Source organism: Euprymna scolopes, chromosome 6 (genome assembly GCF_053919585.1).
Source record: "Euprymna scolopes isolate OS-2025 chromosome 6, ASM5391958v1, whole genome shotgun sequence".
Taxonomy (NCBI): Eukaryota; Metazoa; Mollusca; class Cephalopoda; order Sepiida; family Sepiolidae; genus Euprymna; species Euprymna scolopes.
In genome coordinates this window covers 113341425-113358613 of record NC_136487.1, presented here as the reverse complement: position 1 = coordinate 113358613, position 17189 = coordinate 113341425, and the positions used below count along the sequence as shown (strand labels likewise).

General features: G+C 35.6%; 1 protein-coding gene across 4 annotated transcripts in view; it reads right to left on the bottom strand.

The window, feature by feature from the left end:
• The window catches only part of LOC145277884 (uncharacterized), a 132964-nt gene extending 126728 nt beyond the window's left edge, over nucleotides 1-6236 (bottom strand). For 2 of the 4 annotated variants that reach the window (XR_013868238.1, XM_080129875.1), the window contains exon 1: nucleotides 4491-5407. Coding sequence is in view for 2 of the 4 variants with exons in the window: in XM_080129875.1 (XP_079986001.1) it covers nucleotides 4491-5188 (698 nt within the window). In the remaining 2 variants the exon portion in view is untranslated. Of the gene's footprint in view, nucleotides 1-4490 lie in introns of all 4 variants that reach the window. The other 2 variants (XR_013868237.1, XM_080129874.1) reach the window with 2 other exon arrangements.
• Nucleotides 6237-17189: the final 10953 nt, after the last annotated feature.

Genomic DNA, 17189 nt, shown 5'->3' with positions numbered 1-17189 from the left:
TAAAAATTTTTTTTTTTTTTTAGGGATATTCGAGGTCGCTGACAACTAACTTAATAATTAAACCTGTCGTAAATTTACCGTTTGCGTGGTATATGCTACAACAGAACACTGACCACTAATTTTTTTATCTTTTTTTAGGGGCATTCAAGGTCGCTCACAACGAATCTGATAATCAAACCCGCCGCAAATTTACCGTTTGCATGATATGAACCCGTAGACCCTGGGACTATTTTGTGCCATTTCACCGCCTTCGGTAGTGTTTTTCTTACAGGCGTAGTGGGGGGGGGGGTTATCACATCGCGTAGGAATCTTAGCATGCCGGAATCTTTAAACGGCCATTTCAAATAAAGTTTAAAAAAAAAAAAAAAAAAAAAAATAGAGTGATCAGTGTTCTGTTGTAGCGTTAGGTAACATTTACAAAAAAAAAAAAAAAAAAAAAAATTATAGAATTTTTTTTTATGATGTACATATTTGTTACGGAACGAGGTGTCATATTCTAAAACTCACATAAAATGATCAAGTAGGTTCATTTTTGTGCCCGGTGTTGCCCGGTCACAAAGTACGTTTAAATTAATTCATGCTGATTTTGTATTTATTACAGAGCCAATTGTCTGTTGAATATTATATTGTACCCAATGTATAATACTATTTTCAAAAGTTAAAAAATGACTTGGGCGCCATTACCTAGAATCGAAACCAAGACATCTAGCGCTAAACCGCGTTCCTTACCGTTTCGAGCTATCGACAGATACACAAGAAAAATTGAAAATGAAACCACTTCAAGCTATGAATGAATTTGCGCATACGCAAAAGTAATAGGAATACGTTGGCAAGTTGAAATGAACATTTTCCATTTCAACTTAGACATATTATTCATCAATCCAAGCAAAGATTTTACTCGTTATAAACCATCCTTGGTGTAGGATTACTGTTTATTGTTAATTTCAGCATTATGTGACAAGTAGTTTTAAAGTTTATTAATTAAATATTTTCACGGACACACGCACATACATACATTTACGGCTTTATTTATGTAAATTAAGAAAAGAAAATTTTACGATCCTTTGCAATAAAATTATGAAATAGCATGGTTCGAAAATATCGGTAATCGAATAGAGTTATCGGCCTTCGAATTTTTGACACGTTCTAAAAAACATGACCTCCTCCTTGCTTACTCATAAAATTTGATTTATACATGATTTTTGGAATATGACATTGTGTGAGTACACACATTTGCTTGTGTTTTATTAAGTGTAAGCACTAAAAGTAGTAGTAAAAAAATGTTCTGATGGAGTTAATTTTGAATACTGACGGAGAATCCAGAATAAGTCCCAGACATTGAAGCAGTGAAGCACTGAAGCAGTTCTTTTTTTTAAAAAAGTTTTTAAAACTAAACTTTAATTTTCTTATACTTGTGTATTGTGCATCTATGTTATGCTAAAAGAATAACGTTATTTGGAAACCCATTATTAACTGGAGGAGGAGAAGGTGTTTTGTAACCATTCTATACTTTCACCTAACAATTTAATAAACAATTGTAAAAATTGAATTTAACTTGAAAATGCTATTAAAAAAAAAATAATAATAAAATAGCGCGGTAACAAAGATGCATAAGCATTATTTTTATGTAGGCACCGCCAAAACTGGGGGGGCAGGTCAGTACTTTTTGACGGACCGTCTTTTTAAAAATCTACCAAAAATCAGGTAATTATCCGATCAATACGAAATTTTCAGCGATTATTAGGAGAAGAATGAACTTTATAACAGTGTACTTATTTTTCATAAACGATATTTATATATATATTTTTTTTTGCTTACAAAACCCCCCCTTGTTTTGAAGTGGGAACAAATATGCTTAAAATAATCATCTGAGACTGAAATCAACATATTGTGTTGTTGTAAGGGACAGAATTATAGATTAAAAAAAAAAAAAAAAAAAAAATTGTTTGCATACCTTATTTTGACGTCTGAATATCAGAACTTCGATTGTGTTTAATTATCCCGCTTTTGAGTTTTGAAGTGTGAAATTCGGTGAATATGTTAAGTAAAATAATTAATTTAAGTTAAGCAAAACAAAAAAAAAATTTTTTTAATATTTATACGAAAAAAGCCATTTTAAAATTTTTGATAAATAAATTAACAATTTTTTTTTAGAGAGCCGAATAATGCATGACCATTATTAAACAGAGCATGCTTTGAATAATCGATACAAAAAAAAAAAAATTCGATAAATATTGTGCCCTTTGTGTTAAAAATAGCATCATTTTTTTCGATCTCGTTTGAAAACGTTTGCCGCCTTTCGACTACGGTGGACCAAACGCGCTGAAATAATTTTTTTTTATTCTGCTTTAAATTGCCCCCTCCCCCCATTTTGGGGAGCCTAGCCCCCACACACATACACATTAAAAACCAAACTCATACAAATGGTCACCCATCTGGTACTGGCCAGCCTCAGCTTAATAATACATTGAAATTTTCGTCACTGAAAAATAAGTTTTTTTGGCCTGTTTAGTCTTCCATAGTTTTCGTCTCATCGAAAGAAACTTTAAACAGAGTCGATCTGAACTCTTCGGCGACGCGAAATATCTGGTTACATATATGAATAAGTGGAATTATTTGAAATTCAGGTACTTATATTATAATATTTTTGCATATTCTCTTAGAAAATCATCCTAAATCTTAGTTAGATTATAAATGAATAAATAAATTATTTCAAAAACCCTTTTTTTTAAATATTTAAGTACGTTTTTTGTGCAAGACAAAAAATAACAATTGTTAACTTTTTGGGAAAATTTAACATTTAAAATTGAATTAAAAATAGTAGAAAAAGTTTTACATTATTCTGTTTTCTATATAATAAAATTCAGGGTTTTATCTTTCTGGAAAAAAAAAAGTTACTCAGAAATAATGGATTTTAATAAATGTAATTTAGTTTTAAAAAACAACAACAACTTGATTTTGCGGCCATTTTTGGCGGTGCCTATTTTTATGTCAGCGGTTAACATTTAAAACTTAAAAACATTAACGAAACGCTTCGCATGCTTAGAAGCGTTCGCGGCGCGGCGTCCGTCTACATTTTTTTTTTTTTTTGGTAAAATTTCACATTAGGTCCACCTCCACAATTTTCTTTAAAATTGTGACCTGTGTAGGTTTTCGACTATGCTGAATAAGAAAATATTTAAATTTTGCAGAGACAAGTAGTTTTCGAGATATAAAGACCTGTATCATGCACTGTCATTCACTGGCCGCCATGTTTATACGCACGATAAACAAATCCACTTTTCTGCGACTGATACTGCCCCCTTCCCGCAATTTTTTAAATAGTATGTGTGGGTGGGTATGCTGACAACGAATATCATAGTTAAATTTTAGGTAAATATGGGGGGGGGGTCTATTCCGAAAATCTTCCTTAACATGAAATTACTCAAGTAATTGCTTTGTTTTACACGCATGCACATTACTAATTTATCGGTTGTGAAATAAGTGGATTTGTTTCCGCTAGGTTGCAATGTCAGTCGCAGAGAAGTAGATTTGTTTATCGTACGCGTACAAACATAGCGGCCAGTGAATTACAATGCATAATATAAGTTTTTATATCTCGAAAACTACTCGTCTCTGCAAAATTTTAATTTGATTTTCTTTTTCAGCATAGTCGAAAACCGACAGAAGTCGTCTTTTAAAAAAGTGTGTAGGTGGACCTAATGTAAAAAAAAAAAAAAAAAAAATACCCATTTTAAAAAATTTTTTTTTTTTTTTTTAAGACTTACAAATCGTGAACTGCTTCAGTCATTTCCAGTATTGACGTGAGATTCTCCAATACTGATCTAATCATATCTAAAAATCATAATCCTGTTCCCGATATCCCCGGCTGTACTATCATGCAAAAATTTAAGTGTAATGTCAACAAACATCTTACTGCACAAGTGCACAACTCCCCACTTAGGATGTCCCTATAGATATGACCCCTAATTTACAGCTCCTTATACATTATCAAATAAAAGAAATATTTTATTAAAAAATAATTTAGTTTTAACACTGATTTTACAACGAAACAAAATATATTAGAGACTTTATAATATATAATTAAGATTTTATAATTTATATAATCAAATAATTGTGGAGTTACGTCTGGTTCGTTAAATACACAAGTACCGTCTTTTTTTTTTTTTTTTTTTTTTTTGTGATAGCACAAGAAGTGTTAAAACTAAAGTAATTTTTAAAAATAAATATATGGTTTCGTTTTTTGCCCCCCTGATTCCGTTCTATAATCAACCGTACCCACTTCTGGTCGCTTGATTTTTCTGAGCACTGATCTTGGACATTACCACTCGTCACATATTAAGAATGGGTTTTTAAATAACGTTATTATTTCGGTTTGTATTCTGTTTAAGTATTATTAAAAAAAAAAAAAAAAAAAAAAAAAACCCTCCGGGTGTATTTTTCTTCACAAGGACGAAAACTTTAAATTCTTTTAGAATTTCTTTTCTTACCTTTCACTTTTAGTACGGGTTGCTGAAGAGGGTCGGTCGACATTTACGAAAAATGCATCTTTTTTATTGTCATTACTACTGCCATTATTTCTTGTGGACTGATAACTGGAGGTAGAGTGCCTGGGCGAAGATGATTTAGCATTTCGCTCAAAAGAATTATTTCGAAAAGTAAATGGCGAAGAGTTGGACTTGCAGTTGGAAAAGTAAGATTGGTAAAAACCGGGCATTTGTTGATAAGAGTAACCATTTTCGCTGCTACTACTACTACTACTACTACTACTCGTAGTACTGCTGCCATCGGTATTGGTACTCGAATTACTGCTGCTTGTCCGAGGGGAGTAATCGTCGTCAAAGAAATAATCCCGTTTGCCGCAACCAGGGCTTTGCTGACGGGTTTCGGGACCCGTGGAAAAATGGTAAGTCCTCGTTCTCGTGAAAGAGTCGTAAGAAGTGTTCGTCCGATACCGTTTTTCCTCCGCTCCTTTCTGGCAGTATTTGCGTTGGAAATCATAATCCTGGCGACTCTCTTTGTTTTTTAGGATTTCGTAAGCCTGGGACACTTCCTTGAATCGATCCTCGGCACCCTCCTCTTCATTTTTGTCGGGGTGGTACTTTCGTGCCAGGCTCTTGTAGGACTTTTTAAGTTCTTCGGCGCTCGCCTCCGGATCCACTTCCAAAATCGCATAAAGGTCCTTCATCGGGACTATTCGATTGACAGACGCTCTTTAAGACGGTTTTATAAATTGGATCGGATCCTTTAAATGGAAGGTGCCAACAGGTGAAGGCAACTTTGGCGAAAAGCGCACTCGGCCAGATATTTAGCAGCCGTTGCCGTAAGAAGCCATCTTGGCGCATGTGCGTGGAAGAAGCGAAAACCCGTGTTTTCCTTTTCTTGTTACGTCAGAGCAGCAGGTGCCGTCGTCACCTTTTTCCCCTTCTCCCCCTCCTCTTCTCCTCCTCCTTTTCTTTTTTGTTTATTCACTTACTCTGAGAAACTGTATTATGACATCACAAGAGAGTTTTCATGGATATGTTTTGGAATTTCCAAATATTTATAAAACTGTCCTGTGATGTCATAATTGACCAACTATCTCTCTCTTTGTGTCTCCTCTTTCCTGGTACTTATGCAGTTACGAACCGAGTTAAAACAATAATCTTATTATTTAGAAGCCCGTTTTAATATGGGGGAGGGAAGGGAGGGCGTTTTGTAACTATTCCATACTTTCATCTGACAATTTGATAACCAAATATACCTTAAAAATTGGAAATTTTATCTAAAAATAGCGCGGTCCGTATTCAGTATAACTATCCTCTTTTAAAATTATTTACAGCATTCCATTTTTTCTCATCATTCGCTTACGATTTATTTACGATATCTTCCCTTCTTTCGACCATCTAACACTTTAAAAGTATAATTAGTGGTGAGCAAGATCATCTCATATAAGTTTTAGCGCGCGCACACACACACACACACACACACGTGCATGCGCATGCGCACATATGTACGAGTGAGGGACAGAGGGGATAAATGGCCGTTGAAAGAACGCGAAGTGGAGAGTACTGAAAATCTGGGGAAACTTGTCCCTCAGGCTCCAGGGAACGCCATCTGTTTTTGCTAGTGAGCGGTCAGTGATAATATTTCGTTGGTAAATAATAATAATCTTATATATTCCTTATTAAGCACGTGTTTTTAAAAAGCGAATTTTCTACGTTCTGGGAGAAGAGGCGGGGGTGACGTCAGCGTCTGTATGATCATAGCGTCATACCGTTGCCATAGCAACCGCCGGGCGGCGAGCTTAGCAAAGAAACATTCCTTACTTCTATATGGATATGTTGCTACTCGACTAATTTGCAAAGGAATATTTTTTCAAGTTGTCGTTAAATAAAAATAAACATTTACTGTTTTTGTTTGTTTACGACGCGATTACAAAGTTGTCTTTGGTAAACACCCTTAGTTAATCACCGCCAACATTTATTTAAATTAAATTTTACTTCTGAAAATTGATTGAAAACTTGGTGAAAAGTACGTGCAAAATGAATGCCGATGCTCAAAATGTATAAACATTTTGACTCTCCCTTTAATTAAAAATTCACCAAAAATCAGGAAATTAACCAATTTTTATGAATTTTTCAGTATTTATCAAATAATGATCACAGAATATAATGAACGCATTAATTTTATTTAAGTCTTAGTGGAAGTGTATTATGTTTTTAAACAAAAAATACCTTTACTAAAGTTATGGTTTTCAGAAGTGAAAAAAAAAATGAATGAATTTATTTTTGCTTTTGGTGCTAATGCAGAGAGTGATCCGTGCTATTTTTTAAATCGTATTTCCATGTTTAATTCAAGTTTCATGATATGTTTTTTTTTATTCAATTGTAAGGTCAAAGTACAGAATAGGTACAAAACACCCTCCCCTCCCCATGTTAAGAATGGCTTTTTAAATAATAACGTTATTATTTCTGCGCGGATCACTCTCTGCATGAGTACCTTGCTTTTTTATGAAAATAAAGCATCGTAAATCATACAATTAAAAAAAAATTATTTAATTTTTACAGGAACATTACGAAAAAGGTCCCTAAATACCGTATTAATAAATTCGATATAACTCGAAGAAAAATTGATTTCTCGAACTACCGATATTATCATTGAATATTTTCACACAAACAAATTATAATTGCAAAATATATTTCTACTTTTTTTTTAAATTGTGAGAAATTCCATATACAGTTGCCATCTTTCTTGTTTTGTTTGGCCGCCCACGCAGTTTAGTGGTTGGCCATCATTGGTTAATTTTGAATGCGTCAGGTGATTTGCTTGGCGCGCTTTTTGTATCATGCTTTTCAGTCCACACAGGAACTCGTCAAGCAGATGGACTCAAAACCCAGCGGTTCCTACACTGGAGGGAGCCACGACAATTCCGTCATGTTGTATCACCAAACAGTTGGTGAACAAGGAACCACATCTCTACAAGCAGAGACAACCTTATACTGCTAAAGCCATCCAAATTAAGGATGACATTCAAGAACAGTTCTTCATGTTTATTTACCAAATATTGGATCTTATCTCAATTCATCTAGAGTCCCAAGTGACTCACATTATGCCTAATTATAGGCACCAATATTCTGGCCGAGTCCACCATGAACATTCATGAATCCTTTCGAGGAACAATAAACTAACATTCCGACAATAGGAATACATACCAATGGCTCCAGAACCAATAAACTTTCATTGCTGTTACTTGGGAATAAATTTTGAGTTTGAAAGGTATGGCTTTCGTATTTTTTATTTTTATTTATTTTTTTTTTACATAGGGATCACCACTTATCAAGGCCAAGAGGCCACTCGAGTACAAGGGTTAAAGAGTGTACAGTAGAAATTGGACGATTAGTAATCGTTAGTAATGGAAATTCGGTAAATTCATTAACAAGTGGAACGGCTCATCAAAAACTTGTTTACGTTAGATTTGAAGACAACCATATTGTAGTCAGCTGGAAAGCAGGAAAACGGAAGACAATTCCACAGGCGTGCAGTTCTAAGAAAGAAGCTTTGTTCATGGAATCTACGAGGCTACGAAGTCTATTTTGAACTCTATCAAGGCAGGACAAGTCCTTTCTAGCAGCTCTTGTCCAGATGTGGCAAGCGTATTCCATCCTTGGACGTACCTGGCTCTTATATAGATAGAGAATTGCATCAGCAGTGAGATATCTACTGGATCGATAGAAGGATCCCACCATTTTTCCAGCGGCCTTGGCAACAGATTTGATGTACGTGTTCCATTTAAGATCAGGAGTAAAGGTCAAGGCCAGAAGCTTGTCAAAACTTGAGGCCTCCTCAAGATGAGAGCCATTCATTTCAATTGATGCCAGATGTGAATCAGAACGTTGATGATGTAAAGAGAGAAGCTTGGTTTTATATACATTAAAAGTAACCAGCCACTCCTTTCCCCATTGTACCACGTGCTCAATATTAGAGGAGAGAGAATTGGAGAGAACTTGGTCTTTTACTGTCTTAGATGTGCTACCATAAACGGTAGTGTCATCAGCATAAATGTCTACAAATGATGTAAGGATGTGATTTGGAAGATCATTAATGTAGATCAGGAAAAGAGTTGGGCCCAGGATGGACCCCTGAGGAACTCTAGCATTAATACTGTGAGCTTCTGATTTTTGTCCATCAACTACTACTCTTATGAACCTATCAGAAAGAAATGATTTAATAATTGAGAAGACATTTCTAGCTATACCATAGCTAGAGATCTTGTGAAGTAAACCTTTATGCCATACCTTATCAAAGGCCTTTGATATGTCAAGAGCAATTGCCCTAGAAAGTTTGCCTCCATCGAGAGATTCGCTAATCCTATGAGATATAACTGTAAGCACATCTGCTGTAGATCTAGTAGAATGGAAACCATATTGTCTGTCACTAAGAAAGTTATTTTTGTTGATATGGTTGATTACTTGTTTTGCCTCTGCAGGGAGTAAATTGGGATGTGAGAAATAATTTCTTACAAAATTACAGGTTTCGCATAATTTTTATATGTAAGATTTTAATATTTTCTTTATTTGCATGAATGTGAAACTTTCGGTGTAACATAATTTTTATATAATCTTGAACAATAATTTAAAAAACTTAATTGACAAACAGGAACATAGAAAAATAATTAAATCAAAAAATCGTAAAAATGATACAAACGTTCAGGATATGAATGTATGGATGCACGTGTGGGGAAATAAAGAAAACTAGCATCCCCTCTCTCTTTTGAATTACATGACTTAATTTTCAGAGAGCCTTTCAACTGACTGAAATTTTGGGCTTCCGTGTATCCGTGTTTACAAAACTCTTGTTTGTTGTGATTTTGCAAAAGGCAGAATCCCTCGATTTTTGAGCTTCTTAAGCTATTTTTTGTAGAAACAAGTTTTTTTTTTTGATTATTATTTAATTCAATATCTTAGGACCTTGCTTTACTAATCTTTGAAATAGACCCAGAAAACTATTTATCTTTTAAAGGATTTTTACAATGAATTTATTTAACTTAAAATTTAGCTGAATTGGTTAGCTCGCCGTGAAAATATTTTTCATAACTTTTTTTTTTTTTCACGTGTACAAAATTTTTTTTCCTTTTGGAAATTAACTTTAGTCTCTAATCTTTCAAATACAATAAAAAAGTAGTCGGAAACCTACAAAAAAATTATGATAAATCGGCTTTCAAAACTAGGTCCCCCTATTTTTATTCATCCATTTTTGCCCTTACCTGCGATAGTATGAACAGTTACCTTCCCTTAGCGAACTCTCTAAGGAACAGAGTTTTAAATATAGAACCACTTCCGTTTAGGCGGCTTTTTCAGAAGAATAAAAAATGGAGTTCGTATGATTCCTTTAACTGCATCTCATGCGTTGTCGTCCGTCTTTCCATAAAAATGGTAATATTTCATGGTGGCAGCGATGGTTATCTTTGCGATGCCCTGCTGAACAGATGAATGTGTTAAAAACTTACGAGCGACCTAAAAAAAAAAATGGAGCTCATATCATGACTCCTTTAACTGCATCTCATGCGTTGTTATCCTTTCTTCCATAAAAATGATAATATTTCAGTACCTAGAAACTTTCCAGTCTTTTCAGTGAAAAGACTAGAAACTGGGTGAAAAGACTAAAAAAAAAAGCAATTATTTAAAAATTTTCAGATTTTTAAATCAATTTAGTGTCAATTTAACGTGAAATGATCCTTCAATTTCGAGCTATTTTACCATTTTTTAATTTTTTTATTACATTTTCACTCCAAACAAGGCACATTGCCACTTTGATGTAGGGGGCTACTATCAAGGACATAAGCTACAGGGGTACTATGTGGGGAGTTGAGCAGCAAGATGTCAGTTCACGTTACACTTGAACTTCTGTATGTTAGTGCAGTTGGGGAAGCAGGAACCCAGAAGGCAATTCCAAAGTCTAGCGGCTCTGGGGAAGAAACTACTGGAGTAGAAGGCTCTCTTATATCTAGGGATCTCAACTCTGAAGGGGTGGGATTTTGCTTCTTGTCGGGTTTGTCGGGGGTATTTATGCCGAGGAGGTACAAGTGCTTGCAGTTCATCGGAGCATTCACCATTAAAGTACTTGTAGAACAGGCAGAGATGCTACATTTCGTCGATGGGACAGAGGCTGAAGCTTAAATGACAGTTCAGGACCTATCAGGTTGGTGACTCTCTTTTGAACCTTGTCTAGGAGCGAGAGACTAGTAGTAGATGTACCAGCCCAAATATGACAACAATACTCCATACATGGGCGAATGGTGGCCTTATAGAAGTACAGGATACTTAGGGCATTTAGTCAAAACATTATTTTATTTTTATTTATTTTTTTACTATTCAATGTCTTTTATGCGATTGTGTGTGGTTTTATGATCTTACTAGTTAGACTTACGATTAGTGGTAAAAAAATGTTAGTTAAGAACCCTAGCGTGGATCATTTTACATTAAATCTGTATATGAAACTGATCCCCCACTCTGAATTCTATATTGCAATTCTTTTTGTTTTTTATATTCTTTTCGCCATGTTTTTCAGGGAATTAAGGCGCAATCATTTAAAAAATATATCAGCTGATTTACCATTTTTTTTTTTTTTTTTGTACGTTGTGCAATAAAAATTTGGTACTAATCAAGACAATAAAAAACTGAAAATATTGAGAAAAAAATTATATTGTACATACCCGTTATGGAATGGAGGTTTCAAAAAAAAAGTGCTGGTGCACTTTTACTACCGCGCTATTTTTAAATAGTTTTTTTCAGGTTAAATTCAAGCTTCATGATATCTTTCTTTTTATTATTAAACTAGCAGTTCAGCCCAACTTTGCTCGGGCCTATGTCCTGTTCATAACTTGCCCTACGTGTGAATACACTTTATGTAAGATTTCAGATGTTTAGGCCAAAATTTGTCTCAGTAATTTTGTAGAGACTTCAGAGGTCAATTGTTTTAAAACTTTGACCCTGATTTTGACCTCTTAACATTTATTATTTTGATCTCAAATCAAAATACAAAGTTTTACCCATGTCCAAGTAACATTTTAAGTCTTTAGACCAAAAATTGGTGGAGGAATTTGGTAGAATCTGCAAAGGTCAACTCTCAACTTTGACCTTTTGGCAGCCAACTTTTCGCCCCAAAACTGATTCAAATGCTTGCTGCATGTCTGAATACCCGTTATGTATAAATTTTAAATGTTTAGACCCAAAATTGGCTGACTAGTTTGCTAGACACCGCAAAGGTCAAATTTTTTTTAACTTTGGCAGCTCAAATTTTTGACCCAAACTGATTAAAAAGCTTGCCCTATTTCTGAATACTCTTTATGTAAAATTTCAAATGATTAGACCAGAAATTGTCTGAGTAATTTGGTCGAAACCGCAAAGGTCAAATTTTTTAAAACTCTGACCCCAATTTTGACCCCTTAGCATTTATTTTTTGGGGCTCAAATCAAATTAAAACGTTTGATCCATGTCCAAATAACCTACATTTAAAGTTTCAAGTGTTTAGACCCAAAATTGACGAAGGAGTTTGGTAGAGTTTTCAAAGGTCAAATCGTTGAACTTTGACCTCTTGATAATAATCAAATTTCTGACCGAAAACCAAATCCCAATTCTCCTTATGTCAAATCTCGAGTCTCTAGACCGAAAATTGACAGCTGTTTGGTATGGAAATGTACACAGACACACACACAGACAGACATTTTCATTTTTATAGATATATAGATTGTTAGGTGGAAGCACAGAATAATTACAAAACACCCCACCCTCCCCATGTTAAGAATGGCTTTCAAAAATAATAACCTTAATATTTTAATGAATTTTGTTTCTTGAATCCTCTCAAACATTAAGCGGTGTTAGCTCTTTTTGCTTGTGCGGTTAGTCTATTATGAATCATTTGCCTTGACCACATTCTGTCACCATCCTGTCTCCATAGCAGTTCGACCAAGGGGACATGGATGAGAGAGAGAGAGAGAGAGAGAGAGAGAGAGAGAGAGAGAGAGAGAGAGAGAGAGAGAGGGGGGGGCGGCTGAAAAAGGAATTTGATTTCTTGTCCATTTTTAATCAGAAAGAGACGAGTTTTTTTGTTTTGTTTTTTTAGGACTCCATCTGAATTTCTTTTCAGACGTGTGCAGTTAAACACACTTAAAAAAATGTGTCGCGGTTTCAAAATCACCGACTCCATTTTTCCTTCTTTCTCCCCCCCCCCCCCCACCGTTGTCTCTTCACCTTCCCTTAAACAAAGAACGCGATAGGCTCACGCCAGTTAAACATATAAACATATCTGGATTCAGTGAATACATTCACATTCCCTTTCATTCCATCGTCGACTTCGCTACGCACGTCGGAATTCAAATATATCAAGCAAAACACTAATAATTCAGGCAACTGACTTTTTCCTTTTTAGACGAAATTAATTTAAATGGAATCAACAAACTCCCAAGCTACTTTTGATTGCATAAATTTCGTTCTAGAATTAATTAGAGTCGTTTGTCTTATTGGGAGCGATGCCTCTAACATCACGCTGGCCAAATGAATACAGCCAGCCTCGGCCCAACCAGACAGTTTTTGGCTGGGCGCCATCTCAGCAGCAGTTCAAACAGCCCTTATTACGGCTAAATAACCAACCCTTATCAGGACTAATAAGTTTTTCTACTAATGAAATTCACTACTGCTTGCCTCCTGAGACCCACCAGCAGTAAACTTCACTTCCAGTCGCCAGTGACTTCCTGCTCACTCCTGCAGCCTTCCAGCTCACTCCAGCGGCTTCATTCCCACAGCTTTTCCAGCCCTTGGTGCCTCCAGCTCACTCCCACGCCTTCCAGCTCCTTCTGCCACCTCGCTTGCATCTTGCTTCTCCGGCCTGCAACCTCACATGCACCTCGCTCCTCCGGCCTGCACCTCACTCCTCCGGCTTGCAACCTTGCTCCTCCGACCTGTGTTACATAGAGTTATCATTGAAGTTATCACTAGGGTTATCATAGAGGGGCACCAAATTGACGTTTGGTGTATAACATAAAAGAATTCCGTGTGCGTATGATCGTCTAGTTTCATATGCGGTTGCGTGTGTTCATATCTAATTGTTCATATGCTTTTGTGGGTGTGTGTTACATGCATTTTCTTCGACATACCTTACTTCATGTGTCGTTGATGTTGATCCATCTGGAATTCATCTTCTCTTGGAGGGAGACTGGTACCTGTTAGACGAAGATTTATCACTCCAAGACGATGAATTGGTTTTATAGTTTTTTATTTACCTTCCAGTTGTCGACACAGAATATGGAAGTAAATCTTGCTTGCTTTGAACACGTCAGCGTCCCCCACCCTCAGTGAAGGGGAGGGAACAGCTATTGAGCCGTCCGTCTTCTTCAAAGCCCAAATCCAGTCTCACAGATCTAGCCAACCTGACCACGTCACTCATACGTAATCTGGTCAGCTGACCCTCAGTTCTGATAAACGTGTCTACACTCCACGTTTACTCACCTCTCTCTCTCTCTCTCTCTCTCTCTCTCTCTTTCTCTCTTTCTCTCTCTCTCAATCCATTCTGTAACACCTGCACCTCACTCCTCCGGCTTGCAACCTCGCCTGCGACCTTGCTCCTTCGGTCTACACCCTAACTCCCTACCGACCATATGTTCCTTAACACTGACTCCTACACTCTCAGTGTTGTCTGTTTCTTAACACCGACCCCTACACTCTCAATGTTGTCCGTTCCTTAACACAGACCTCACGTTCTCAGTGTCCACCAACCGTTTTGGATCGCCCTGATGTCCAGTTGATCATTCCAGACCCAGTGAGCAACCCTAAACCACACTACATCTAGAGTACCTGTTCCAGCCCTCCAGACCCTAGTCTCGGGCGAACCCTCGTCTTTAACCAAACAGCCTGTGTCTGTCATTCTTCTTTGCCTTTTTGTTGTTTACTTTTTGCTCGTGTCTACCTTGTTAGTTGTTGGGTCGATTGTCCCCGGACAGTCGGCCCTGCAACAAATGCATTCATTTCTTGTTTTAAAAGAAATAAATAAATAAAAACCCAATTACACATGCAAAACGGAAATTAATAAATTTCAGAGGGCAAAGATTAAAAATAAAAATATACGCCCATGCAAATCCTGTGGGGAAGAAAACTTAAAATTTGTTTTGTTCGGCGGACATAGCTGAAAACATACCAGGTGACAAAGACGTGCACTTTTTAACCAATCAACGCTCAAAGAAAGACTTAATTTTCAACACTTTTTCCCAATTCGTCTGGGACCGATTAAAAAATATATAAACGATGAGCGAACTCTTCTCACTTACTCACTCTTTGCTCTTTTCCCTTTCTCTTGTCAACGTCTTCGTTGCTACTTATTCGCCAGCATAATGAAACCCATCTATTCGCACGTACACACATATGCACAGAGAGAATAATGCAGACAGCTGCACACTGAAACATGTACTTTCTACCTCTCTTTTCTCTTACCAACGTCGTCGTTGCTACTTGTTCTTGCCAGCATGACCAAAAACACACCTATTCACATGCACGCACACACAGAAAATAATGCAGATATTCAGCCACGCACAGTGACATTTTTACTTTCCTCTTTCTTTCTCATTCATATCACACAGAAAAAGTAAGCCTGTTTTCTCACTAAAAAAACAAAGGACATTCTCTGCTTTTTTCTGTCAATCCAACGAACAGTCTAAATAACTTTCACATTTAGAAGAACTGTCTACCAAGACACACATTTTGGACACTGAAAAATGATTTGTTTTTACTTGTTACTTTTGTGTAAATAAACAAAGTTTATTTCACATGTTTGATTTTTTTTTAATTATTTATCTATTTGTGGTAGAAAAAGGATCTAATCAGGCCTGAGTAGCACTACAGACATTAAGAGTATTAGAGCAAGAAAGCCTAATACATTTTGTGCTAACTTGAGCGTATTAATTATTTGTTCTGGAAGATTCTCCTTAGAGAAAGGGCACGTTGTTTTGGGACTCCATCTTTAAAAGATACAGAAGTTAAAGTTGTTGACTGGCCCGGCAAGAGAGAAGAACAAATAAATTTTCGACTGTCGCTGGTATTTGAAGAGATTTCAGGAAAAAGAGATTCTCTCTCCATTCAACAAATTTAATTAACAAGACGTAAAATAAAATATTAGAAGATGATTTAACCAGAAGCGATTTAAATGGAATTCCTTTTTTCAGTAAAAGGGCTATTTATAAAGCAGTTTTTTTATATTACCTTTTAGGCAAGATAACCCAATAATTTAGACTTTTTAAGGTATTATTTTTAAAAGAAAAAGAGAGACTGACAGGAAGAAGTATAGGAGAACAAACAGAATCAAAGTTGAAAATACTTTTACAAAATAATTTTCGTTTTTATTTTTATTATGTCTTTCGGGTTTGTATTACTGTACACATAGATTCGAAAAAGTTGTCAAAAAAACAAATATATAACAAATAAATGTTATCAAAGGCAAGATAAGTTACTTTTCTACCAAACTGGATATAATTTTCGTGTTTTTATTCAATGTAACATGTTTATTCAGCTCGAAAAACATGCAGTGTTTACCGATGTATTGGACAATTCAAAATGGCGGCCGACTCTCTCTTAAACACGGTAAGTTCGGGAAAAGGTGTTATAAATAATAAACTAGACAAAATACTGTTAGAAATTCGCTCAATATATATTACCATGACATAGGTTGACATATATTGGGTGTTCTTTTTAATAGTATTTTGTCTAGTTTATTATTTATAACACCTTTTCTCGAACTTACCGTGTTTAAGAGAGAGTCGACCGCCATTTTGAATTGTCCAATACATCGGTAAACACTGCATGTTTTTCGAGCTGAATAAATATGTTACATTGAATAAAAACACAAAAAATATATCCAGTTTGGTAGAAAAGTAACTTATCTTGCCTTTGATAACATTTATTTGTTATATATTTGTTTTTTGACAATTTTTTCGAATCTATGTGTACAGTAATACAAACCCTGTCTTTCTTTTCAGTGTTATTTCAAGTAAGCAGACATTGTGTTTTTTTTTTGTCATTGTTTTCTATCATTGTTGTTAGTGTCGCTCTTGAATTGTCTTTCAATTAAAGATCCTTGTTTTTTTACATACGCTTCGATAATTTAATCTTTAAGTAAACTATTTGAATGTAAAATAAATTCCTATTGAATTAAATTATTGTAGTCAATAATAGTTTTAAAAAAATTGTTTGCCGTGACTTGAATCAAGCACATCAATTGATGACATCAGATCATGTGTACATTTTGGAAAAGTTCACATAAAAATGGTAGTGCCTATTGAATACGAACCCTGCACATACAACTAGAAGAGTACAAGATGAAAACAAGTCTGACAAAAGGCTGTAAACACAAGCATGTAATAAATAAACTCGCTACACTAGTCAAAGGTCTATAAGAGTAGCAGCTGTAACTACTCGGTGTTGCCCGGGTGTCCTTTTTACTTTTATTTTTGTTATCTTTTTCGAGTTAAGGGGTTATACAGAGGAGTAGTACCTTTCTAAACCGGTTTTCTGTAGCATTCGCGACTGATCTCCATGCACTCAGCACTGTGTGACTGCGTAAAATAACGCCTTTTTCAGTTGCAATTTGCGATAGCCTCTTCATAGTGAATGACCGTCTGTGTATGTCGAAGAGTCACATCTTCAAGAGGTAACCCTTTTATATGC